The 24,913-nt window shown below is 66.2% G+C and overlaps 3 protein-coding genes across 9 annotated transcripts in view; 1 reads left to right on the top strand and 2 right to left on the bottom strand.

Annotated features, from left to right (window-relative positions):
- Positions 1-10,974, top strand: part of GPSM1 (G protein signaling modulator 1) — a 29,592-nt gene extending 18,618 nt beyond the window's left edge. For 4 of the 6 annotated variants that reach the window (XM_045803814.2, XM_045803816.2, XM_045803818.2 and 1 more), the window contains exons 10-14: positions 1,845-1,915; positions 2,777-2,953; positions 7,633-7,789; positions 8,190-8,398; positions 9,382-10,974. In XM_045803814.2, the coding sequence (XP_045659770.1) occupies positions 1,845-1,915; positions 2,777-2,953; positions 7,633-7,789; positions 8,190-8,398; positions 9,382-9,588 (821 nt within the window). In that variant the 3' untranslated portion in view covers positions 9,589-10,974. Of the gene's footprint in view, positions 1-21; positions 213-1,844; positions 1,916-2,776; positions 2,954-7,632; positions 7,790-8,189; positions 8,399-9,381 lie in introns of those variants that run through there. The other 2 variants (XM_045803817.2, XM_045803815.2) reach the window with 2 other exon arrangements.
- Positions 10,975-13,262: 2,288 nt separating this feature from the next.
- DNLZ (DNL-type zinc finger) lies at positions 13,263-15,047 on the bottom strand. Its single transcript, XM_045803813.2, has 3 exons — positions 14,630-15,047; positions 14,136-14,275; positions 13,263-13,517 (listed from the first exon to the last, which is right to left on the bottom strand). Exons 1-3 carry the CDS (start codon positions 14,834-14,836, stop codon positions 13,349-13,351), a joined length of 516 nt encoding a protein of 171 aa, XP_045659769.2. The 5' UTR covers positions 14,837-15,047; the 3' UTR covers positions 13,263-13,348.
- A 10-nt stretch (positions 15,048-15,057) lies between these two features.
- CARD9 (caspase recruitment domain family member 9) lies at positions 15,058-24,877 on the bottom strand. Of its 2 annotated transcripts, XM_045803811.2 has the most exons (13): positions 23,083-24,877; positions 21,650-21,865; positions 21,295-21,432; positions 20,496-20,800; positions 20,242-20,421; positions 19,945-20,088; positions 19,537-19,662; positions 17,975-18,166; positions 17,463-17,504; positions 17,206-17,251; positions 15,880-15,956; positions 15,392-15,468; positions 15,058-15,293 (listed from the first exon to the last, which is right to left on the bottom strand). In XM_045803811.2, the coding sequence occupies exons 2-13, from the start codon at positions 21,831-21,833 to the stop codon at positions 15,194-15,196; spliced, it is 1,611 nt and encodes a 536-aa protein (XP_045659767.2). In that variant the 5' UTR covers positions 21,834-21,865; positions 23,083-24,877; the 3' UTR covers positions 15,058-15,193. The 2 variants fall into 2 exon arrangements, 1 of the variants encoding a protein (XP_045659767.2); XR_015727255.1 differs by lacking the exon at positions 17,206-17,251 and having other exon boundaries at positions 15,236-15,293.
- Between the last annotated feature and the right edge of the window lie 36 nt (positions 24,878-24,913).

The following is a 24,913-nucleotide window of genomic DNA, read 5'->3' as shown; positions in this document are numbered from 1 at the left end:
ATGAGGGGGCCCGCCCCGGAGCTGGACACAAGCTGTGTCTCAGAGGGGCATTTCAGCCTCCACCACGGCCAGGGCCTGACTGTCCCGCCAGGCGGGGCCTAGCAGACAAGGTGGGGACGTTGAATCAGGCCCCCGGGTGTCAGGGAGCAGCCAAGAAAGGGGCCGCTGGCCCGCCCATGGCAGGAGATGGAACCGGGTTGTCGCTGGCTGCGGTGAGTAAAGGGCTGCACGCAGACGCCTGCCTGTCCTGACAGGGCCACTCAGCTGTCCCCAGAACGGAGTTGACCCTCCATTACTGCCACGGCCGGGCGCTGCCCCCAGGCACGGTTGGTGTGGGATGGGTCCCGTTGTTTCTCGAGAGCTACCTGTCCCGTCCGGGGTGGGAATGGACGCTGTTGGGATGGGTGCCCTTATGAGGAAACACGCAGAGGGGAAGCCCCCCCCCTCCCCGGCCTGCTGCAGCTCCTTCGGTGTCACACCACGGGGTCAGGCTGCGGGCCCAGAGACTGCGCTCCCCCGGCTCGGCGCCTGGGCCGTGCCTGCTGTCTGGGGGCTGTGTGCGGGGGGCAGAGGCCGGCTTGGCACTGACCACGGCAGCCAAAGGGATGGGGGTGGCTCCGCTCGGGGGGCGGGAGGGGCAGGGAACAGCCCCAGGTCTTGGGCCGAAGGAGCTACTGGCCGCTGTCTCCTGGGCAGGCTGCTGCCGTGGTCCCCTCCCTGGACTCCCGGGACAGCAGCCACCGACGCCCTCCTCCAAGGATCGCTGCTTTTCCACCCAAGGCCTCTGGAGAGGGGAGCAGGGTACAGCTTCCTCAGACCCCGGAGGCCAGGACAGGGAGAAGGGCTCGGCTGCCCACGCCGTCTCCTCCGGCCGGCACTGGACACATGGCCTGCTCTTGGGGGTCCCTGGGCGTTTGGTTTGGGCAGGTCTGAATCACCTGAACGGGCCCATCTCCCTCTGGGACCGTCTTGGGCAGTGGCTGTGGGCCCAGGGTGGGCTTGCTGCTGCGGGCGGGCTCACGCCCCAGGCCGTCTGCTGCCGGCGTCTACAGAGCTCTTCGCGTCACATGTGGAGCTCAGTGCGGTGCTGGGGCGGCTGCAGAGGGCAAGCCTTCCTCGGATGCAGCCTGTGGGGGTCCACAGCATGCCAGGCGCTGTAAAACGCTTCCCCCGGGTTCCCTCTGCACCGCCGGTGACAGGCCTGCGGGCCCGGTCTGACGGGGGCACGGAGCTTGAGGGCGGGTCGTGGGTCCAAGGCCCGGGGCTGCCAAGACAGGAGCCCCAGAGCACCTTCCCACCCCAGAGGCCCCGCTCACTCTACCCGCAGCTTCGCATGGCCCCACCCTTGCACGCAAGGGCCCCCGGGGCACCCAGCGGATGCCCAGCACGCGCGTGTAGCTGGAGGGGTGCTCGGCTCCTGGGAGTACCTGGGCTGCCCACGTGCGTGTAGGTTGAGGGGTGAACGGAGTGTGCAGATCAGGGTCTGAGGCCCCACATGCATGGAGGGAGGAAGAGCATTCCAGGAGAGGACTGCACGGAGCGGGGCGGGGAGGCCCTGGGAACGGGCAGGGGCTCAGACTGGACATGTGGGGAGCACCAAGGCCAGACCCCACCCAGGCTTTGGAGGGTCTGCCCCATGTCCACGCCCGACCACTTGTCCAGTCGGGGGGTGCGAGGTCATGCGGACGCTGCGTCTGCCCCCGTGGGGGACCATGGGGCGGAGTTTCCTGCCAGCCTCCGGGGTGCAGGCCGACGACCTCTGCTCCCCGGAGAACCCCAGCCTGGGCCAGCCCACCTCTCGGCCAGGGGTCAGTGCCAGGCTGACCAGGCCTGTTCTCTTCCAGGTGCCAGGCCCAAGAGGACACAGAGGCTGAGTGCAGAGACCTGGGGCCTGCTGAGGCTCCCCCTGGAGCGGGTGAGCGGGGCTCAGGGCGGGCGGCTGGGTACCCCGGGGCCGGAGGGGCAGCCGCCCACCATTAGAAGCGGAGCGCGGGCAGTGGGTTCAGGAGGCTGGTGCAGTGCTCGCTGAGCTGCCCCCACTCACCCCGGCTCTTGTCTGTATCCCATCCCTGCCACGGGAGACCAGCGTGGCCTCTGCAGCCCGAGACGCCGGACCAGCCATCGGCCCCCAGAGAGGCCCCCACAAGGCCCTGTCCTCTTCCCCTTCTTCCCAGGGTCCCACTAGCCGTGTCCCCCGGGGGACGAGCCATAGTCCTTACACATTGCAGACCCCCGAAGCCCCACGCAGCCACAGTCCCCAGTGTCCGGGTCTGCCCCCACTCCTGTCTGCTCCCTGCCGACTCAGACTGGGCCCCGGGGGAGCAGAGCTGTTAGAGCTCGAGCAGCTAGGGCTTGGCCACCCCCAGCCGATTGGAAGCTGGGCAGGGTAGGGCTCTGGGCCCATTCCGTACCTGCCAGCGGGGGGTGCTGTGTAGCCCTGCGGGGGTGAGCTAATCTCTTTGAGCCTCTGTGTCCTCCAGTGTGGACTGGGTTTAGTCGGGGGGTCTGTGGGGAACAAGACTCGGGGCTGCCGTGGTCACTCGTTGCTCAGTGTGGGGCCAGCCGCCTAGCTTCCAGCTTCTCCAGGACCCTGCCCTGCCTCTCCTCCCCCCAGGCCCTCCCTTCCTCCTCCCTCCGACACCCAAGTGCCTAGGTGTGTGTCTGTGAGACAGGGCCGCCACATCCGCCAGTCCCCCCTTAGGGTCCTGCCCCGGGAAGCATTGGTTCAGGATTGCTGACAGCCCCGCCCATGCCTGGCCTTCCTCCCCCTCCCCAGGAGCAGAATGGAGACAGCCACCAGGTGGGGGAGTGGCGGGGGCCGGGCAGGGACATGCTCCCTCTCCCCATGAGGAGCAGGAAGTACCAGGAGGGGCTGGAGGCTGCTGAGAGGCCCCGAGAGGGCGGTCACTCTCCACTGGACAGCGCGGACGTCCGGGTGCAGGTGCCTCGCACGGTAGGCGACCTCTTCTCGGGTGCCATCCTGTGCAGCAGACCTGGGCCAGGCCAGGCGCCCCCCACCCCCCAGGGGCAGAGGCCACAGCCCTGTGCTGCCCCCGGGGCCTGCTGAGCGCAGGGCACTCAGTGCAGAGACGGCGTTCGGGCAGGTGTATCCGGCCTCAGCAAGGTCCAGGCCACGGGGAAACTAGACCAAGGGCCTCGCGGATGGGGGTCTGTGGGACAGCCTTGGGGGGAACGCAGGCCCTCGGGCCCGGCCGGCAGCCCTGTCTGGGTACACAGCACATGGAGGTGGGTGAGGGACAGATGGGCTGGTGGTCGGATGTAGACCAGTGGGGGCGGAGGGATGGGGGTCTCCCGCTCCTGGCAGGTGTCCCGTGTCCAGGAGGCAGGGCTGGCCTGTCTGGGCTCGTGGAAGCCGGTCAGGGTTTGGGAGGCCCAGCCGAGCCCAGGTTCAGAGGTCAGCCTAGAACTCCCCTCTCCCCCAGAACAAACACCTGGGTCCAAATCTCTGGGAATTAGTCTAAAAACAGTTTCCTCTGAGGGCTTAATCAGCACCTTCTCAGCCTTTGAGGGGCGTGGGTGCCACTCGGCGCATTCTTAGCCCCAGACGGCTGCTGTGCGCCCTCTTTCCCGCGAGCCTGGGAGGGTCTCTGCCAACCCCGTTTGACCCCGGCACTGCCCTCCAGCCTGCCAACCAGGGTCTGTGTCTGTGAGTGAGAGGTGATGAGAGGGGGACAGCACTGAGGCCTCAGGAGAGTGGGGGCCCCACACTGTGTTTGGGGACCCCAGCCCTCAGCACAGGGGCCTTGCCACCATCACACAGGGTTTTGGGGTCTGAGAAGGTATGGCTGGGTGATGTCGAGGGCCCCTGGAACTCCTCCTGGGGCAGGACATGGGGAGCAGGGCTGGGCTGGCCCCAAAGGTCGGGGTCCATCCAGAAAGGGTCTGGTAGGGGAGGACCCCCAAACACCAGGGAGCCACAGCAGGCTTTGGAATGGGAAAGCCTTTTCCACGTGGTGACCTGGCCCTAGCCGTGTCCCTGTTGCTGCCGTCTGGGCTGCGGGGGGTGGGGGGTGGGGGGGAGATTCTACGAAATGTGAGCAGTAGCCAACGCTCAGGCTTGCCACGTGTAAGGCCCTTACAGCCTTTCCCTAAGACGGGAAACCGAGGCACAGGGCAGCGAAGAAAGTAGCCTGAGGGCACCCAGCCAGGAATAGTGGAGTTGGGGTTCCAAGGCCAGGGTCAGCTCCTGGAACCCCAGCTCTGCCCCTCAGACAACATAGCAGGGATCCGGGCCGTGGGGGCACCTTTGGAGGAAATTCCGATGGCAGAGTGCCAAGGCTGGCCCCAGCTGGCAGCCTGGACCCCAGTGGCAGGCTGATCCCCCCGCCCTGAAGACGCTGGCCCAGCTCCCTGCTGTCGGAACTGCCAGCCGGCCTTCCTCCCAGGGCTCTGAGCTCCCTGTAGAAGGAGCAGGACAGAGGGCCCTGGGGGGCTCCGTGTCCCCGTCCCAGCCTCACCTCCTGCCAGGGCTCCTAGCCAGTTCCCCCAGACGCCCCAGGGTCGGCCCCCACTGGGCCCCGGGGCCAGCCTGAGGAGGGTTGTGCTGTGAGCAGGGACAGGGATTGTCCTGGGGGCCAGCCGGAGGCCGAGGCTCCACGGATCTCCCAGTGCAGGGAAGGGGCCCGGTGGCAAGTGGCAGGGGCGGGGAGGGCGCCGTGGGCGGTGGTGGCCGCTGGGGCTGCGGCGTGGGAAAGGCCAGCGTCCTTCTGGGTCCTTGCGGGGCCACGGCAGTCCCGGCCTCGGCCTCGGGAGTCAGGGCTGAAAACAGAGGCGGCTTCTCCTGGGCTGACCCAGGTTTGGAAGGAAGCCGGGCCCCTGTCAGCGGGCCCCTGTCGGCAGGAAGACAGCTTTCCAGACAGGTTCCGTCCCCCTCGCCCCTCTGGCCTGACCGCCCGTGGGCCGGAGCAGGCACCCTCCGTGCTGGAAATAGTCTCCGAGTGTTTACAGAGCGTGTGCGCGCTCCCGTGCCTCGTGTGTGAGTGTGCGCCCGCGGAGCGAGTGAGCACAGCCGGGGCGGGGGCCGGGGCGGGGATGGCGCTCCCCCGGGGCCTATGTAAGCGCTGAGCCCACGGGGGGCAGCACAGGCGCCACCTGGCCCAGCCCCGGGGCGAGTGAACAGCGCGCAGCCCTGGTCGCTGCTGCTGGAGGGACGAAGCGGACCCAGCGTGAGTGTGGGGTCTCCGGCATGGGGAGGCTCGGGGGGCCCTGGATGGGGTGGGGGGCAGAGCAGAGCTGTCCTCCTGGGGTTGGGGCTGTCGGGGTGAGCTCCGGCACCTCCGTGCCTTCCCCGGCTGGCAGGCAGGGGTGGGGGGAACCGGCCAGCAGGCAGGGGTGCGGGGAGCTGGCGAGACCCGGGGCTGGAAGTCCAGCAGGACAGAAGGAGGCAGAGTCAGGGGGCAAAGGAGACGTTGGAGCATGTCTTGCTGGGACCCAGGACGGCATCCTACACGAGGGGAGCGGGGCCTTCTTGCTGTCCAGAGCCTCACCTCGTGCCCCTGTGGCCTCAGCCCCACATCCCCCAAAACGAGGGAAGCCCTAGCCCTTCACAGGTGCCCCAGACAGCTCTGCTCCGGGGCCCTCTCTGCCCAGCCCCAGCTACGGGGTGACGGGGCCAGGGGAGCCTCTGAGCAAACAGCACCTACTTCTGGCATGCCCCTTGAGCCCCAAGCTCAGCCCAGGGGGAGCTGGAGGAGTGTCAGGGGCCCATGTGTCTAGAGAAGAGGGGCCCCAGGGCTACACCTTTTCGAGGAGGGGCCTGGCTCCATTCACCTGGCCCACAGTCGATCTGGGGTCCCCTGCAGTGGTGGTGCTGTGCTTACCCCACACCTGGCTGAGTCTGGGGCCCCAAACGACCTGTGAACAGCCCCTGACCTGGGGAGGCACCTGTGCGGCCCCCACCAGTGCAGGGCTGATGCTTGGCCCCGACCACCCTGCCAAGTGCAGCACCCCCACCCAGGGCCCCTCTGTACTCAGCACCAGCTTTCCTTTTGCTCCAGGCTCTGTGGGGTGTTGGGCCAGGACACAGGACAGGAGAGCCCTGAGTTGGGGGCATCTTGAACTACCCCCAGCCTTGGCTCTGGGCCTGCCCTGGTGGGACAGGGGTGGGGTCTCTGTCCTCCGAGCTGCCACCTGCTGGCACAGTTCATGCATGGGCAGACACCCCCTGAGCTGTCCCTCCCTGGGTCACCCTTGGCCTTCGGGGACTGTACTGCCCTGGGAGGCCAGGCTGGGCCTGTTTGGGGGGTGCCGAGCCTGCCCCATGCTTGCTTGTGGCCTTGGAGGTGTACAGGCCCCCCTCTGCAGCAGGCTAGTAAGGGGTCATCAGATCTGGGACCCAGGCAGTGCTCAGTAGGTGACATCAGCCCAGCTCTGAGCAGGCCCCCAGACAGCTGAGAGGTGGACAGGCCAGGGCTGGGCAGGGGGCGCTGGCATCAGAGGGGAGGGGGAGGAGGAAACAGTCTGTGGCCAAGGTGGCCTCTGGAAGCTGCCCCCTCCACCAGTCAGCCCTCAGGGCCCTGGACCAGACGTGATGAGGCTGGTGGGGGGGACCAGCACTGGCCCTGCCCTTTGGGGGGCTCCGAGAGACCACTGCCTCCAGCCTCCCCTCCTGTGGATGTGTAAACTGAGGTCTAGAAGGGGAGTGGGTTTGCCAGTTGGGACTCAGGCAGGCCCATGGGCCTGGTCTCCCGCTTCCCATTTCCCCCTCCCTCTGAGGACCACTGTCCCCTCCCTGGCCCCATCAGCGGGGCTTGCCTAGACCTAGCAGGTCATTCCTGGGTCAGCCCTGCCCACCACCCAGGCTGCACACTGATGGCATCTCCCAGAGTCTCTGTGCTCCCGGCATGTCCAGGCTCTGCCCCGCAGCCACCCAGAGCAAAACCTGGGCACCTCAGCCAGCATGCAGAGGGAGACGCTTTCTCTTTAGTCTGAATACCCCACAGCCAGGGTCCTGGCCACCACACATCTGTCCTCTGGGCCCACCCACAGGTCCAGGACCCAAACCACAGAAGGGGTAGAACTGGGGTGGAACACAGGAGCCCTCACCTCCCCCAACTGTGGCTCCTTGCCTTTGGTGATATGACCTGACATTGCTGGCCCTGGATCCACCACCACCACTGCCAGCGCCCCCCCATCCCCTCCACCCCCGCACAGACCACTGTAATATGTAAAGCGGCCAGCAGGGCTTCCTGCCTGCTGAGGGTCTAGTCACTCACTCACTCACTACGGCTTGATTTGTTCATTGGGCAGACAATGGTGAATGCTCTGCTGGGTGCCTGGGCCCCAGAAGCACAGGTGGAGCTCACGGCAGGGGCTGACACAAGCATGTGATAGAGTCCCACGGGGCGGGGGGCGTGTGGCGCAGGGATGCTGGCAGGAAGTGGTGGTGACCGGGCTGGGGGAAGTGCTCCAGGTGGGCAAGTAGGGGTCGGGCGGCAGGGTGAGGGAGGTCTATGGATGCTGGGAGATGATGGGCAGGTGGGGCGAGTGTCCGGACCTTATCCTGGGCTGAGCAGCTCCCTCAGTGGTGTCCAGGGATCTGAGGGGCTGGTGACCAGAGCCAGGGCACTGTGGCTGGGCCAGAGCCGACGCTGACGGCCCCTGCCCCCCCAGAGCATCCCTCGGGCCCCGTCCTCGGACGAGGAGTGCTTCTTTGACCTGCTGAGCAAGTTCCAGAGCAGCCGTATGGATGACCAGCGCTGTCCCCTGGAGGAGGGCCAGCCTGGGGCCGCCCAGGCCACAGCGGCCCCCACCCCGGAGGAGAGGGTCGGTGAGTGCCCCCCATGGAGCCCCTCTTGTCCTTGCCACGCTCCCTCCCTGCCTCCACCACAGTGCGCCCTCCACCACAGTGCCCCCGGGAGCCCTTGCTCCTGAGGCGTGGGGCACACCAGCTGCAAAAGTGCTCCTTGTCACTGGGAGCCTCGTCCCCCGCCTCGCCCAAAGCTGCATCCTGGGAAGCATGTCATCATCCCGCCCTCCGGAACACACCATGTCAGGACGCATCGCGGGCTCAGAGCCGGCCTGGGAAGCCAGGCCTCCCTCCTGTCACCTAGGAGCCCCCGGGGGTGGGCGTGGGGCCTGCGGCAGGGACAGCGGCGGGGGGGGGGGGCAGCTGGGGTCTGGGGCCTGACCCAGCCTGCGGGGCCCCCTCCCCCGCCTTGCCCCCACAGCCCAGCCCTCGCTGACGGCCTCCCCGCAGACCGAGGAGCTCCTAGACCTCATCGCCAGCTCGCAGAGCCGCCGGCTGGACGACCAGCGGGCCAGCGTGGGCAGCCTGCCTGGGCTGCGGGTCACGCACAGCAACCTGGGCCGTCTGCGCGGGGACGCAGACCCACAGGAGCCGGGGGACGAGTTCTTCAACATGCTCATTAAGTGCCAGGTAGGCCTGCCGCTAGGGGGGCCGGGGGCGCTCACCCCCCCCCAGCCCAGCCCAGCCCAGCCCCCAGGCAGTCCGGAGCCCTTCACCCTCGCGTCTGCTGGAGGCTCGTGACGCCCGCGACGGGCTCCGGCCGGTCCATCTCAGGCTGGCTCGGCTGGTGTCACCGGGTGCCTCTGGGGCCCCCCAGAAGGCCCCCCCGGACGTCCTCGGGCTGGCCGCTCCTCATCGGGCAGAGGTTCCAGTGGCGGGGGGGGGGGCCGCCACGGTGGCGGGTCCGGCCACCTGCCCCCCCAGGCAGGGCAAGATGGCAGAGGGGTTTCAGGGGCCTCATGAAAGGCTGCAGGAAAGGGCGTGGCCTGGCTTACGGGATGGTGCCACTTCCAGATGTGACGTTCATTCCCACAGAGCAGAGGAGAGCGCCGCCCCGGGCGAGGCCGAAAATCCTCAAAAGCAGCCCCTGCAGAGAACCCCCGAGCCCCTGGCCCATATGCCCGCTAGGCCCGCTCCCGGCCCCTCTGCTCCAGACCCTGCCCAGCAGCCCAAATGCCTCCTCGGCCCCTCGGCCCCAGCCCCCTGGCCTGATGGGGGGCCCTGGGGAGTTCCGCACCTCGGGCTTGGGGAGCTGCGGCCCCCAGTTCCTGCCCCCGAGGCTCCTGAGCCCATCCCTGGCAGGTGGTCTTGGGCGCAACATGGGAAGGCCAGTCCAGCAGCCCCACGCCCCGGCCTGCCCACGCCATGCCCGGAGGTTACTTGGCCCTCCCTTCCTGGGTGGCCTGGGCAGAGGCTCCTTGTTCTTAGGGCCAGGGCTGCCAGCATTGCCCGCGGAGCTGATTTTACTGGTAGATGCAGGGAGAGCCACTGGCCAGCAGACCCTGCCTGGGCGTTGTCCCTGAGACCACAGACCACTGGGCCCACGTGCTAGGCCGGGCCCGCGAAGGCGGGGGAGGCCCAAGCTGCCAACCCGCGTGTCTGTGTCTGCCCAGTCCTCCAGGATCGATGACCAGCGCTGCCCGCCTCCTGACGTGCTGCCCCGTGGCCCCACCATGCCCGACGAGGACTTCTTCAGCCTCATCCAGAGGGTGCAGGCCAAGCGGATGGATGAGCAGCGGGTGGACCTCGCCGGGAGCCCCGAGCAGGAGGCGGACGGGAGCCCCGAGCCCCGGCAGCAGTGCCAGCCTGGTGCCACCTAAGACCCTGCAGCCACAGCCCGGCTGGCCCCACCCCAACTCCTGGCCTCGGGGTCGGGGGGCTCACCGTCATCTGTGATGCCCACGGCCCCTCGAGAAGCCCATTTCTCTGGAGGCCATGGCTGAGTGCAGGCTCTGCGCCCTCTGGCCCTTCCCACTGTGGCAGATGCTGGGCACACAGCCCCCACGGTGTCCCCCTCCCAGGGCGGCAGGTGCAGGCAGGGGCTGCCCTGGGCGGGTGGGCTTGCCTCTCTCCTGGACCAGCTCCCCGGGGGGACACGGCTTTCTGCAGGGCCTCCCGGCCTTCTCCCTGCCCCTGGTCCAGCCTGCAGCTTGTTGGCCCCAAACCCTCCATGGCCTCTCCCTGCCCTGCCCAGCTCCGTCCCTCCGTCCTGCCCGGCAAATGTGAAAACTGTGCTGCCCCCGCTAAGCCCCCAGAGGCCGGTCTGAAGGCTTTGCTGTGGGGTCTACCAGCCACATGGACGTTTCTGTGCTCCCAGAGAGGGTCCCAGGGTTGACAAAGCAGACATGCTTGCCCCAGTCCCGCCCGCCCCTGGCCCCCTCCAGGCTGGAGGAGGTGGAAGGCCATGTCAGAAAGCCTGGAGCCTGACAGAGGCAGTGCGGGCAGGACAGATGCCCCCATACATTGTCGCTGGGCCCTGGCACTCGGCCCCCAGCCGGCACCCAGTCCTGAGCAGGCAGGGCCTGGAGAGAGGTGAGGGGAAGGGTAGGGAAGAGCTGTGACACCCCTGAACTCCAAGCCCCAAAGCCCAGGGACAGAGCAGGCCTGGTCGGAATGCCAGCCAGCAGCGAGGTCTGTGCCCGGACCACACCAGGACCAGGGGCGGCCGGCAGAAGCTGGGGGGTTCAGCTCAGCTCAAGCCTGGGCCCCCCCATGAGCACCCAGCCCTCAGCTGGGAAGATGACATCACTGCCTTCTCCTGTGGGGAGGGTCCAGCCCCCACACATCGTCAGCCCATGGGACTGGGCAGGAGACGCCCTCTGGGGGCTGCAGCCTTTGCTGTCCCGCAGGCCCCTGCCTTGGTCCACCGCGAGCCCTTCTGGCGAGCCCCTGGCCCTGCCCCACGGCCCCAGGGCGTGAGGGGGCCCCTCCTCGGTCTTTCTCCGAGGCTCTCCAAGCGTGGGGAGGCGGCCGGACCCCCGCCCTGCAGGGCAGCCTGGGGGCCCTGGGCCTGCTGTGACCGTGCTCGGACACCCGGCTGCAGGGTCAGATGCCTGCACGGGCTTCTCCCAGGCCGCCCCACATACTTGAATGTACGTGCATATTTATTGCTCACGCGTGTTTGCCGTGCTGTCAGTGGGTCCTTCCCAACCCAAGAGGTACATTTTTTTCTGTTTTTCCCAAAAAAATAAAGTCTGCCAAGTGAATGCTGTCTGTCAGAATTCGTGCTAAGGATGAGGGTATGTTGGTCCTTTGGGGGCCCCAGGTGGCTGACCTTACCTGGGTAAGCAAGCCTGCACTGTGCAAAGGGCCTGGGGCCGCCACCCCGCTCCACACCCACACAAGGTGACCCAGCCGTTGTGGCTGCCAGCATGACCATGGTGCCGGCCAGCCACTGGCGGCAGGTTGATTCCGTTGTTCTCCACCCTGGGAGTGGCTCTCTGTCCTGACAACAGTCACACCTTGTCTGGGCGCACACTTGCCTTTCCAGTCCTGAGTCTCACCAGTTGCAGAGCTGTGGTCCACCCGCCCAGGCCCTGCTCCAAGCCACGGAGCAAGAGAGGTGCAGAGCCCCATGACCTCACACCCCTGCCCCACCGGCCGATGAGTGCAATGGAGCCGTCTGCGAAGAGGGGGAGCCAGCTTGAGGAGCACACCCCCAAGCAGACACCCCAACCCCACAGCTGCTATATGGCACTGTGTCCCCAGGAGGAGAGATGCGGGGCCCAGGGACCAGGCGAGGCTGGCGGTAGCCTATTCACCACACTTGGAGTGAACTGCTCGGCCCGGAGCACCCCATCTGGCCACAGGAGGCTGCCTAGCAGGGTGGGAGTGGGGGGTCGGAAGACCCACGAAGTGAGAGTGGCATGGGGAGGGCCAAAGCTGCTCAGAAGGGAGGTCTGCAGGTAGGAGGCGTAGGCCGCAGTCGGGACGCGCCCACACAGGGAGATACTGCCGGGGCCCTGGGGGCTGTCACTAGAGCCCCCTGACCCAATAGTTCTTGGTGCTCCGAGAACGCTCTGCAGGCAAGTACCACAGGCTGCCACATTGCCTCTCAGTGGCTCTAGGAGCTGTAGTTTCCCTGGGAAGCAACGGTGTGGACCATCTCAGTGGCTCTGGGAGTAGGGGCGCCCCTTGTTGGCTGGTACCTGGCCATGGGATGCACTCATGGTGAGTCTCTTACTATCTCTAGGCATGAACCCTGAGAGGGGCAGCCCCTCCAGGGTCAGCAGGCCCTAGACATCAAGCATCAGAACACAGGAAATATAAATGTGGTCTATATCCACGTCCACGCCTGGGGCCTCAGTTTCCCCATCTGTGAAGGGTGGGATTGGCCTGGGCCGCCGTCCTCCGCCCAGCTCTGCACTGTCAGATCCGGTGGGCTCCCAACCCTCTGGGGACAGTGAGGCAGGCAGGCGGAGGCCCAGCCCCGCCTCCTGAGGCCTGCGGCGGGGGGGGGGGGGGGGGGGGGGGGCAGGCAGGCGCCGGGGCTGGCTCAGCCTCCGACAGTCTCCGCCAACGGCACAGGACGCTCTGAGGGAGTAATAGGTGGTTGTCTGCCAGGGGAAAGACAGGGGGTAATCGAGTCAAAGCACACACTGCCAACGCCCCAGAGAACAATGGCAGAACCCGGGGCGCCGATGCAGGGCAGCCGTCAGCTCGTATCCTGCCAGGATCTGCAAGACCGTGGCTGGTGATTAATAGTGAAGGTCACGCTTCTGGAAATACACGCGTTCCCATAAATACAGGAACATCCTGATCAGGCCGTCAAACAAGGCTGGGAGACAAACCGCACGCCCCTGGGGGGAGGGCACCACGTGGGGCACACGGCCCACCACGACTCCCACCCCCCTCGCCACCGCGGCCACCCAGCCCTGCTGTGGCCACAGCAAGCTGCCCGATTTGCTGACTCCATCTGGCTGACAGCCAAGGGTCAGGGCGGAGGTTGGCACTGGCTCACCAGCGCTGTCCTGCAGGTGTCGGGGGACGGCAGGGGGCACGGGAGGAAGGGGGATCTGTAGGACCTCCCCGTGTCTGGCCAGAAAACAAGACCCATGGTGGGTGCCGCCCCCCGGGAAGAACAGTGGCTGATTGGCCACGCCTTCCAGCCTCCCCCAGACCCAGCAAGACCGGGTCCCCGCCTGCAGAGCACGCCATGCAGAGCACGTCCGCGCTGCCCCATGCCTGTCCCACGTGTTGTCTTCCTGCCCTCACACCTGACAGGGTGCCACGTTAGCATCTCCATCTGATGGGAAGACACGGGTTCAGAGGGACAAGGGACCTGCCCAGGGCTGCCGGCCACAGCCAGAGGGGGCGCTCAGGCTCCCGGTCCGGCTTCTTCCCACACAGACACACAGCCACCAGCCGACAAGTACGGGGCCTGTCCTCTGTGCAGGGGGACAGCGGAGGACCAGGACCAGCACCTGGGGGGGCTCCTGGGAGTCATTCTGACTCCAGAACCAGGGACAACAAGAAGGCCCAAGGCCTCACCATCTCCAAGTGATGTGTGTTTATTGATAGAAAACAGGCCAGTCTGGAAGGGCCCAGGCCGAAGCATCTTCTGGAAGGTAGAAGACAGAGTCAGCTGGGCTCCGTCTCGCCAGGATGAGTGGGGTCCCGATCCTCGCCCCCTTCTGGAGCAGTGGGGGATTTGGGGTTCCCGGCAGCCTCTAAAACCAGCTCTAGTGCCCCCTCGCCAGCCACTCGGCACACCTTGTCCCCTCTGGCCGCCAGGATTTCTTCAATATTCCTGAGAGAGAAGGAGGCGTCGTGACACTCCCAGCCCTGAGCCTATCCCGCAGCTTGGTTCTTCAAGGGCACCCAAGGGCACCCAGAGGCAGCTGCTATTACGAACCTGTCCTCAAGCAGAACAGACGCTCAGAAGCCCCACTAAACGGTGCAGGGCCGCCGGCCAGGAGGCTCCTGCCCACGGAGGGGTGTGCACCGCCTCACGCACACCCCCAATCTGGTGTGACCGACCAGCCAGCGCGGGCAGAGAATGCCAGCGACGCGCCAGGACCCTGCTCTGGAGCTGGCGCCCCGCACATTCTGTGGGGATGGAGCCACACGATGAAAGGGCGTCCCTGCTGCAGGAGTAAGCCCAGCGCGCCCCCTCACTTCAGGGGTGGCCCGAGCCCGGGCTCAGGCAGGCCAGAGGTGAGAGCATAGGTCGGGCAGTGAAGCAGAACCACAGGGAGCTGGTCCCATCCCTGGCCAAGTCATTTGTGGTTCCCCAAAACTCAAACCTAACAACCCCTCCTGTACTGACCAGGCTGGGAAGGTGGGCTCCACGAAGGTGCGGCCCCAACCCCACAGGCCAGCTCCCATGCACGGGCCTGTCCCCCCTACCCTGCCCGCGGGGCCTCACCTCTTTCCATCCAGGTCTGAGAACCAGCCCAGGTTGTCCGCGATGACATGGTGCTTCTGGCAGCCGGGGCAGGTCACAATGACCACTCCCCGGTGATAGGCCAGCTTGGAGATGCGCTTGGAGGACCGTCTCCCACACACCTGGGGGACACCCGCAGCCCAGGTGACGCCCTGTGCCTGGCCCCGCCCCCAAGAAGACCCCGCCCCCTCTGGGGCAGGGCCTCATCCTCCTGAGACAGCCCACCTGCCCGTGTGTGCCGGGCCCCGCCCCTTGGCAGTACCCCCGTCCCGGAAAGGCCCCTCCCTTGGGGACAGCTCCACCCCTCTCCCGGAAAGACCCCGCCCCCGAGGGCAGCCCCACCCCTCTCCCGGAAAGGCCCCGCCCCCGGGGACGGCTCCATTCCTCCATACTGTCCTCCGCGCACGGGGACCTTCTTCCCGCCGCGCCGGCCAGCACCAGATACGGACCCAGCTTCACACCCGTCGCACGCTCACCTTGCAAGTGTAGACAAGCTGGTAGTGCGCGGCCCCGGGCCCCGGCTCCGAGCTCAAACGCCGCCAGCCCCAGACCCCTGACCCGGTCGGCCTTCTCCCCGCAGCCTCCGGTCGGCCCCCACGTCCCCACAACCACCACAGGCCGGGTCCCCGGGGCCGCACGCGGCTCAGTAGCGGCGGCACGCGGCTTAGCGCAGCCCGCAGCATCCCGCCTTCCGACCTCGGCTGCCCCGCCCCGCCCCACGCGGCTGAAGCCGTGCCGCCACCATCTTGGAAGCGGGCGCGCGGCGTAAACGGCCCTTTTCGGTTTCCGTCCGCGACTGGCAGCCGGTGCTCTGCTGCCCCCTGGAGGCGGGAGGTGCGCACGCGGCTGGGAGGTGCATGCGGGAGCGAGACCTGCAGACTACGGTACCGGGACGCCGGTTGTTTATTTATGGAACTGCATTTCTGACACTGCTGCACGCATAGATAGAGCAGGCCTGTGACAGTCCCGGTACGTGCTCGCCGGCGCGCCCGGGCGGCTGCGCCCCTCCGGCTCGGCGTCCTCCCGGGGCGCTGGGCTGGCTAGGAGCCCTCGGTGTCGGTGTTGTCGCTGCCCGTGGTGTTCTCCCAGTCCACCTCCCCCTGCCTCGAGCCATGCTGCATCTTCCTGAGGGCGCGCTTCCTGCAGGGGCGAGCGCGTGTCCGCAGGGCCGCCGCGTCCCCTCCCCGCCCAGCCTTCCTGGAGCTCGCCCAGGGCCGCCCACCGCCCGCGCGGCGCACCTGCGGTAGTTCTCGAAGCTCTCCTTGAGGCGCCGCCGCTCCTTCTCGGGGGGCTCCCCGCCGCCCTGGCCTGCGTCCTGGGGGAGGAGCGAGGCTCAGGCTCCCGGAGTGCGGAGGTGTCCCCGCCCCTGCGACCGCACATCCCGTGGAGGAGTGCGGTGTGCTGTCCTGCCTTTCGGAGGGCAGGACAGACCCGGGACCCACAGCCAGCTTGGCCTCCGCTCCAGGCCGGCGTTCCTTCTGTCACCGTGCCCTGGGGCCTTGGAAGACAGGCTTTTGGCGGCTGCCACGCCCTGGCCCACTCCCTCTGCCGGCTGCCTCGTCCAAGAAGGGGGACTTGGCTTCCTGTTCCAAACAGTGCGTGCACCCCAAGAGCTCATGGGCAGAGGCCCTTGCCATCACCCCCAGGCACCCAGGTTTAGCAATCACCCTTCCTGGGCTCGGTCACACTGAGGCCCAGGGCAGCAGGGACCCCGGGACGGCCTTACGTTGGCGGTCAGTGGAAGCCGCTCCTCCTGCAGAGCCACAGAGGGCTGCTGGGGGCTGTCCCTGTTGGCCAGGCCACCTAGAATGGAGAATTAGGCCTGTCGGTCCCACCCAGCTGCTGGGACCACACATGGCAAACACCCGGCCACTTCCTCTCCCCTGAAACTGCCGGGCCATTCCTGCACCATCTGGGTCCTCACTTGAACCCCAAGAGCCCTCCCATTGTGTAGACAAGAGGACTGGACCTCAGAGATGTCACTGCCCACTGCTGACTCCCTCTAGGCAGGCAGAGGCCACTGGAAGCCCACCAGGCAGTGCCCCACCATGGAACGCTGCTCCTGGGTGGGGGCTGGGGCACCGCAGCAGTTGGGAGCACAACATTCCAAGCTGTCCGGTCCCCTCAAAATTTGCCAGGGCCTGGACGGGTCCAGGACTCAGGACCGTCAGACAGAAGGTGCTGTGGTGGACGGGCTCCCCTCAGCTGGCCAGGATGGGAGACTGGACATCTAGTCTCACTGACATCACAGGGGGAGAGACCCAGACCCAGGTATCTCCCTGGGGCTGGCACCTTCCCTTCCTCTCCGCCCCAGCTCCTTCAAGGGACCATGCCACCCCTGGGTTGGGGCTCCCAGGGTCTCCCCCTACCATTCACTGCTTGCTGGGTCCTGCCCACCTGTCCCCATGTTGGGGCTCTGTGGCCTGAAGCTCAGGTCTCTGGGCAGTGTCAGACTGCCCAGCTCCCTCACTTCTGCACTGCTGTTCCTCTTTTGCCTCCCCTGGAGGCTGGCGGCAGGCCTGAGGCTGAGGTCGGTCTGGCTTCCCACGCCACCTCCCTGCCCGAAACTCTCCGCCTCCCCTCTACAGCCACCTTCAGAGTGAGCCCCTCCAACCCTTGTCACCCCCCTGGCAACCCCAAGGCCATCTCCCTGCCACGTCTGTGCCTGGCCCTGAGACGCCCCGCTCCTTCCCCACTCTGTTCGCATCTCTCACACTTGCTGGCGGATTCCCTTGCCCCCCCCCCCCTGCCCACGAGGAAGCGCAGGGAGAGCAGGATGTCTCAGCGCTGCATTCCTGGGCCCAGAGTGGGCTCCATGGGAGGGACGCGCTCCACATCAGAGCTGGGGCGTAGGCCCCACACACCTGGCTCTTGTTTGCTCGCTCGGGAGCCTGGGGGTTACTCATCCCTCCAAGCCTCAATGTCCTCATTTGTAAAGTAGGGTTGTGAAAGATTAGTGGGACGGGGCTATACCCTGTCGGGACTGGTGCCAACTAGGGTGACAAGGAGGCCTCGGCCAGACTCGTCCGTGAGAAGCTGCCCCCCTCCTCACCTTTGTCTGAGAGCTGGACGGCCTCCAGGTCCAGGGAGAGCGAGAGCTTCCAGGGAGAGAGACGGGCATCCAGTTAGAGTGCCGTCCTCCCGGGACCCGCCTAACTTGCCTCTCTGTTTCTCATCGAGCTGGCAGGAAGGCCCTGTCCCAAGGACTGGTGGTGGTTGGCCCACCCTGCTGAGGCCCGGGAGGAGAGCAGCTGGCCCAGCTCCCACAGGGAGTGGTGGCCTGGAGTCCACCCTGAGGGTCATACTCACCTCCTGGGAGTTCCTGGGTGAGCTGTCCTCTAGGTCAGAGCTCTGTGGTCACAGAAGAGGAGTCGGTCAGCAGGCTGTGGGGAAACCCAGCCACCCCCAGGACCTGGGGTGGGGTGGGGCTTGGTGAGGGGTCCCAGGCCAGGCCCTGTCCTCAGGGAGGCCCCTCTCCAGGCCATGGCCGGCCCTGGCCCCCACCCAGAACACCCCTCCCTTCCCCTCCTGACACCCAGAGTGGCCTGCCAGGCCCCGAGCTGTGCTCCCCCACACCCCCAGGAGGAAGGCCCTCTACAGAGGACAGAGGAGGTTCGGAAAGGCCTGGGACCCACCCATGGCCACCCGTGGAGCAGTAGCCAGACCCGGTCTGGACCTGGGCTGCCTGGCGTCCCCACCTCTGGGCTCTGGTCTCTGGGGACATGCTTGTTCCTGAGGGCCAGCCCCTATGTTCTACTGGGGCAGGGCTGCAGCTCTGACCAGTGGGCCCTACAAAGGTCCCCAGCCCCCGGGAGGCCCACCAGGACGAGCGCGTCCAGCTGCTGCCGCTTGAGCCTGCCCTCCAAGGCCAGCAGCTGGCCCTCGCGCTGGAAGAGCTGCAGCTGGAGCTCGTCCGCCTTCTCGGCCAGCTCCCGGACCTGCTTCCGCAGCGCGTCCTTCTCCTGCAGGCTCCGAGAGTGCTGTGCGTGCAGCCCCTCCCGCGTGGCGATGGCCTGCAGGGACGCACAGGGCAGGCTTGCCGACTGCTGGGGGACCCCAGCCCCGCCCCCCAGCCCACAGTCAGTGCTCGCGGGCTTGCAGGAGTAACCGAGGCTCACGACAGGAAGCAGAGGACTCCGGGAGCGTGAAGATCAAACCTCCAGCCCCAACCCCAGAATAGCCCCTCAGTCCCTGCACCCTCCCCGAGGCCTTGCGCTCACACCCCTCGCACGGCTTTTATCAGTCTGCCCTGTGACTTGGTATCAAGAACACGGTTGTTAGCGACCGTGTGGTGTGCTTTATCGCGCCGGTCCTCCGCACACGCCAGCCGGACCACACCTGAGGACACAACTCCGACCCACACCGAGAGGCCAATGGGAGCCGGCCCACTGCCTGGAGGCCAACCTACATCCCCTGGAGCCCTCGGCCCCAAACAGCTAGGACCGGATAGATCACTGAGAATTGCCCTCATTTCTGTCCCTGCTTCCGACTTAGGACCAACCAGAAAGAATCCTCCCTGCCCACCTGGGCTGCCTGGCCCCAGTGTCCCTGGCTGGGAGCCTGCCTTTGGTCACTACAGCGCTCTCCCCTCCTCTGCCTGCCCTGAGGGAAGGTGGGAGCCCTGCTCCCCGGCCTGGTAGCAGGCTTCCCGCTTCCCACCACTGCCTGTGGCCTCAGGGCAGCACCCCTGCACCCAGCTCGCTTTGCACACTCTCATCTCTACGGGGAGGCTTTCCGACGTGCAACTGCGGGGCCAGAGGCTCCTAACACAGGCTGCAGTCCCCTCCAGACTGCCACCAAAGCACCGGCCGTAACTGATCAGAAAAGGCTCCACGTGATGTGGTGGGAAGGTGGCGGAAAGCAGTGATGGGGATACAGTCCAGACGGACTTCCGCCTCCAGTCCCCAGGGGCGCAGCCAGCCAGCCTAAGTGCCAACGGTGTTTGAATAAAAAAGCTATCTGCTGGGGCGCCTGGGGGCTCCGCGGGTGAGCGTCCCACTCTTGATTTCAGCTCAGGTCGTGGTCTCAGGGGTGGTCAGATCAAGCCCCACTCAGCGGGCAGTCTGTTTGGGATTCTCTCTCCCTCTGCCCCTCCCCACCACGTATGCTCTCTCTTGCTCTCTCTAAAATAAATATATCTTACAGAAAATAAACTATTTGCCAAACAAGACAACTCCCATTTTTGTAAAACAAAAATGAAACTATATGTTGAAAAGACGCTGAAAGTACAACCCGCCAGTGGAGTATGGTTTTCCTGGCGGTGGGGGAAGGGGTCACTTCACGACTCTTTGACAAGTGCCCTCCCCCGAAAGAGCAAAGGGCGAGGCTTCAGGGCTGGGGGAACACGCCCCCGCCCCGGGGTAGAAGGCGGTGAGGTGCCTACCTGGTCCCTCTCGATGGCCACCTCCTCCATCTGCTGCAGGGTGGCCTCGATGCGGTCCTTGTACATCTTGCAGTCCTTCCGTAGCGCCAGGCACTGCAGCTCAAACATCTCCTTCTCTTCCACGCACTAGGGGAGCCCGCAGCTAGCCCCCACCGCCCGTTCCGGCCCCGGGTCAGGCCCAGCTGGGGGGACGGGGAGGCTGCTTGAGCCCTTGGGTCCCTGCCAACCCTGAACTTCTGGACCAAAGCCTGGGCCTGCCCATTCTGGGAGCACGGGCCAGGAGTGGGGTGAGCAGGCCAAGCCCCTGCACCTCCAGGAAGGGGTGAAGTCGGGGTGTGGATCCCAGGGGCTGCGGGGACACAGGGCAGTCCCTCAGCCCACCCAGCCTGGCTTGGCCCAGCTGCATACCCGGGTGCGCAGAGCCTCGCCCTGCCGCAGGTCCTTGCGCAGAGAGAGGATGGTGTTGGCTTGCTCTTGGTGGTCCTGAAGTGCCTGTCGCCAATCCTCCTCCAGCACTTGGATATAGGGGCTGCTCTTGTCTGGCTTCCCGTCCTGTGGGTGGTAAAGGGGAGAAAGTGGCAGGGAAGCAGCTAGACTTGAGGGGGCCCTGCTCTTGGCATCAGCATCCTGCCATGCCCTTCCAGCTCCCATAAGCACTCACCCCCCTGCGCGGGGCCCCCAGCTCCGGCCCCGGCCCCGCCGCACCTGCATGGTGGCCTCCAGCTCCTGCACGCGAGCCTGCAGCAAAGTCTTCTCCTGCTGCAGCTGCCACACGAGCTCCTGGCTGGGCCGCTGCTCCATGGCGTGCCTGAGCTTCAGCGTGTGCTTGCGCTCCACCCTGCAGTCGTCCTCGGCCCTCATGAGGCTGTGCTTGAGCCGCTCGATCTGCGGGAAGACCCCGTCAGCCGGCCAGCCTCGGCCCGGGCCCGGCCACCCTCCCGCTGCGGGCGCAGGGACACCTCCAGCTGCAGGTCGCGGCTGCGCATGAGCGCGGCGCCCTTCTCCTCGCTCTGGCGGGCCAGGCGCATGGCTAGGTCGTAGTTCTCATCCTTGCAGCGCTTGAGCTCACGGCTGCCCGCCTCACACTCCTCCTTGAGCCGCTGTACACGCTCCTGGTGCTTGCGGAGCAGGCTGTCCTTCACCCGCAGCTCCTTGATGAGGTCATCCTTGGAGCTCAGCAGCTGGTTCAGGTCCTGCACTTTCCTCTGCAGCTTCAGCACCTCGCTCATCAGCAGCTGCGTCAGGCCTGACTCCCCGGATGCGTCTGCAGACATCTGGGCCGCGTCAGAGGGCCCACCCGGCCCACGGCCACCCTGCTGCACCCCTCATAGGCCCCAGGCTTGAGGGCCACCCAAAGGTGCTGGTGCTCCCCTTCGAGGAAGCAGGCAGAGCTCCTGACTCACCTCAAGACCTGGCCCCCAGCCCACCCCTGGGACGGCAGCAGTGACGCCGGGCATCCCTCCCCCTTCAGCTCATTTTGTCACGATCTTGGTTGTCAGACACGAGGACATGTGTCCAGGCCAGGAAAGCCTGGCTTCGCCTCTTGCTGGGACCACCAGGCACCCGTCCTCCCAGAAGCCGAGGCTTTGGTGGGATCAGACAGAGGGGTTCTGACCCGTGAGTCGGCCTGTGCCCCCCAACCCCCCAGCATCGGGTCCACCTTTCCTCCAGCAGAGAGAGAAGCAGCAGGACGGAGCCCGCTGCTGGCACCCCCATGTGCCCCTTGCAGCGGCCTGCCTGCAAGGCCCCATGCCTCACCGATGATCATGGAGAAGACACGGGTGGGCTCCTTGCCCGTGACCTTCTTGTAGAGCTGCGGGTAGTAGAGCTCCAGGCTCTCGAGGAAGGCTACGTAGCCCTTGTGGCCGGTCCGCTGCAGGATGTCCAGGAGCACGCCTGAAACCCACGGGGCCTGGCTGGGGCTGGGGCCGTCCTGCCCACCTCCCTGGGCACCCAGCTGTGGCAGGCCTGGGCCTGACCACCCGCCCTGGGCTCTCCCTGGGGCCTCTGCTGTGCACGGAAGCACCACCGCTCCCGGCAGGTGGGACAAGGTGTGGGGTGCTGGGGCGTGCCCATTCCTGTGCCCGAAGCTCCCGGCTGAGGCAGCACTGACCCACTTTCCGCTTGCGGATGACCAGGCTGGGGTCACTGAGCACCTGCTCCTCATCATCGGGGTTCAGCACCTTGCACTGCCTCAGGTAGGGTGTGATGCGTGAGGGGTCGATGACAGAGATGAGCTTCACGCGGAAGCTCTCTAGAGCACTCCAGCACTGGTCCTCGTTCTCATAGTCTGACATCGCGGAGGCCCCAGGTGCGGCTGGTGGGAGAGCTGTGGGGAAGGACAGCCACACGCCGGGCCCGGGGGTGTCCAGGACAGTGTGCAGCCTCACCTGTCCCAGCCCCCCTCCTCTGCTGGTGCCGTGACCTGGGTCACTAGCTCAGCCAGGGTGGCCCTCCCTGGGTCCTGCTGCCACTCCCCCGGCACCTGAGTTTTCTCTGTCCCCGAGTCGCCCTGATGCGAGTGGGGGAAGACATGGAGGGCTCTGGGGATGGGTGGCGTCTGAGAATACTGCACGCCCCGCACCGTGGCCCTGCTCTGGACTCTGCACTCCCTATCCCTAAAGTGTGGCGCTGGAGGGCCACCGCCTCCCCCCACTGGCAGGGCCTCCTGGCAGGTGTGGGGAGGCAGGCACCCAGGCTGGGGCAGCAAGCCTGGGGCAGTGACCCGACCGCCAGCGGGTGCAAGGCAGGGCGGTGGGGAACTTCCTCCTTCCTGGACACGGCGCCTTCTCAGAGCCTAGCCCCACCACCTCCTCTCCTTCCGGCGTGGTGCAACAGTGGCCCAAGCGTGGCTTTCTTGGGAAGGGCGACTGTAGACCGCCCACGGGAGACCAAGGCCCGCCCCAACACCACTCTGGTGCCCTCTGCAGACTCTCGGGTCCTGCTCTCGGGAGCAGCCACGTCTGGGCTCCTCCTCCCTCTCCTAGATGAGACCTGCTCCTGAGCCCTCGGGTACCGTGGTGCAGGCTCCCCGACAAGGGCACCATCTGCGTTGGGACCACCCACTGCTGCTCCCTTCCACCAGCAGGGGTGGGAACCACTCTTTTGAGCCCTGGGCCAAACCAGAAGCCTCCTCCTGGTGGTGGGGATGGAGGCCCCGACCAGCTGCCTCACATGGCCCTCAGGTGGCGTGGGAACGTGGTGGTTTCCAGCCCAGAAGAGCTAGACCATGCTCCCAGAGGTACAGGTGGCAGCAGGAACGGTCTTTGCAGGAGTTTCTCTGACTTTCTGCAGCCCTCGGTCACCCCATTCAGCCCGCTCCCTGCCTTTCCTGCCTAAAATTCACACGTCCCACGCCTGACACCCTGCTGCTAAGTCCATTGAGACGAACAAGCAGGCTGTGAAGGGGGACAGGGCAGAAGACCTGAGGCCACTTGTTGCCCTTCTGGGGTACATGCCCCAGGACCCTGCTCCCTGCCCCTGGAGCCCTGAGCAGAGACAAGCGTCTTCCTGGCCACCTTCAGAAAGGGCAGCAGCCCCACCTACCTCAGGGTCCTGGAGGGGTACCTGGGCGGTGGGACGCTGGTCAGCCTGGGCCACCCTGATCTGATGAACGGGAGGAGGTGCTGCTGGCCGGCCGGCAGAGCCCAGGAGGAAAGCCGTGCACTTCCTGATGGTGCTGGTTAGCTCCACGGAGACTGGCAGGTCCTCCCGCCTGGCCCAGGGCCCCGGAGGCGGGGCGGAGGGAAGTGGAAGTCTTGCTCAGAGGCCTGGAGGCCCAGCTCTGGCACCCACTAAGTGGAAGTGTGAGCAAAGACCCTCCCTGGGGCTGGAGGAGGCCAATGCACCATCCAGTCTACTCTGGCCTGGACACGGGCTTCCGGAGGCTTCACCAGCAGGGGCTGGCTAGGAGCCAGCAGTGCGGGCAGCTTACGAGGTGTAACTGTAGATCCGGGGCTTTGGGCCCAACTCTGGGATCTCTGCGGGGGCCCACACACTCGGCCAGCACGGGGCCTTGATCACATGAGGGCTGCAGTATAGCGTCCAGAGGGCACGTGGCTGGAAAGGCCGCTGCGGCCCACAAGAGGCCTGGGGCCTGGCCACACCTGCCCCACGTGGCCACCAGCCCACGCCACAGCTAGCACAGCACACCCCCTCTCTTCCTGGGAGTGTCTCCCCTCAGCAAGGTCTCTCCGCCGGGACACACAGGACTGTGACAGTAGGCTCCCAGGACCCCGAGGCCACTCCCCGTGGCCCCACAAACCAGTTTCAGAAGAGCCGTTCCCCAGCCGGCAGAGCTCAGGCCAACAGCCAGGGCAGCAGGCCTCCAGCCCCAGGCCGTGCCAGGTGCCGGGCTGAGGCAACAGCTAGGGAGAGGCCGGACAGGCAGGGCATGTCCTGACCAGGGCTCCTGGCTCTACCTTCCGGAGGCTGCTGCCTCTCGTCTGACCAGCTCCCTGCCTGTGGGTTCTCCATCCTCAGTCCCTGGACTTTGTCTGAATCGCGGTGGCGGTGGGCAGCCTGCCCCATGTTCCCCCGCAGGTGTCTGAGAGGACAGAGGCCGACATCACACCTCCAGGAGCAGCCAGTTCTGGGCCCTTGATGGAGCTGCGACCACTGGTGCCTCCCTGCTTTGCAAAATAAAGCTAATAAAAGGTGTCTCCCTCACGGTGCGTGTTCATAAAAATTCAACGAGAGACACATGATGTTCTCTGTATCAGAAACTAGAAATCCGTAACAAAAAGCTAACTGGAAAATCCCTAAATATTTGAAAATTAAATAGAAACCTCTAAATAACCACAGGTCCAAAAAAAACCCCAGGAAAAGTAGAAATGAACCGAAAAAGCACTGGACACAAACTAAAAAGTGAAAGCACGTTCACAAGGCTGCATGAGGGTGGGTCAGTCCCCAGAGGGCGCGGCGGACGGGGCGCCCTGGGGAAGGATCACGCACGGAGGACATGGGCACGAAGCCTCTAGAACCAAGTGCCTCAAAGGCTACACACTAAAACCAAGGCTGAGCGTCCCTCAGACAGAGCCGTGGAGGGCGCTGGGGCTTGGCCTCCTGCCAAGAAGCAGCGCTCAGGAGGAAGGCGGCGCTGGCCTGGGGCCGCTGCACGACTTGTGGGCAGCCAGGCTGCCGCTGCTTCCACGCGCCCATCTGGGTCGGCAGTGTGGTCGGGCAGGCAGCAAGCCAGGTCCACCCCAGTCCCCATGGCTGCACCAAGACCAGTGGCCACCTAGGAGCTTGCGACAGGCCACTTGGTCCAAGCCATAAATGCGTCTCGTGGAAAGGGGACCCCACGCCCAACACTGAGGCCTGGGGTTCAGGGGGCCCCTCAGACCTCAGGGCCCAGCCAGCTGGCTCCCGCCGCGAC

The sequence above is a fragment of the Ursus americanus genome, chromosome 18 (genome assembly GCF_024610735.1).
Source record: "Ursus americanus isolate L20-20 chromosome 18, mUrsAme1.1.p, whole genome shotgun sequence".
Taxonomy (NCBI): Eukaryota; Metazoa; Chordata; class Mammalia; order Carnivora; family Ursidae; genus Ursus; species Ursus americanus.
The sequence above is the reverse complement of the archived record's forward strand: the minus strand, read 5'-3'. Positions and strand labels throughout refer to the sequence as shown.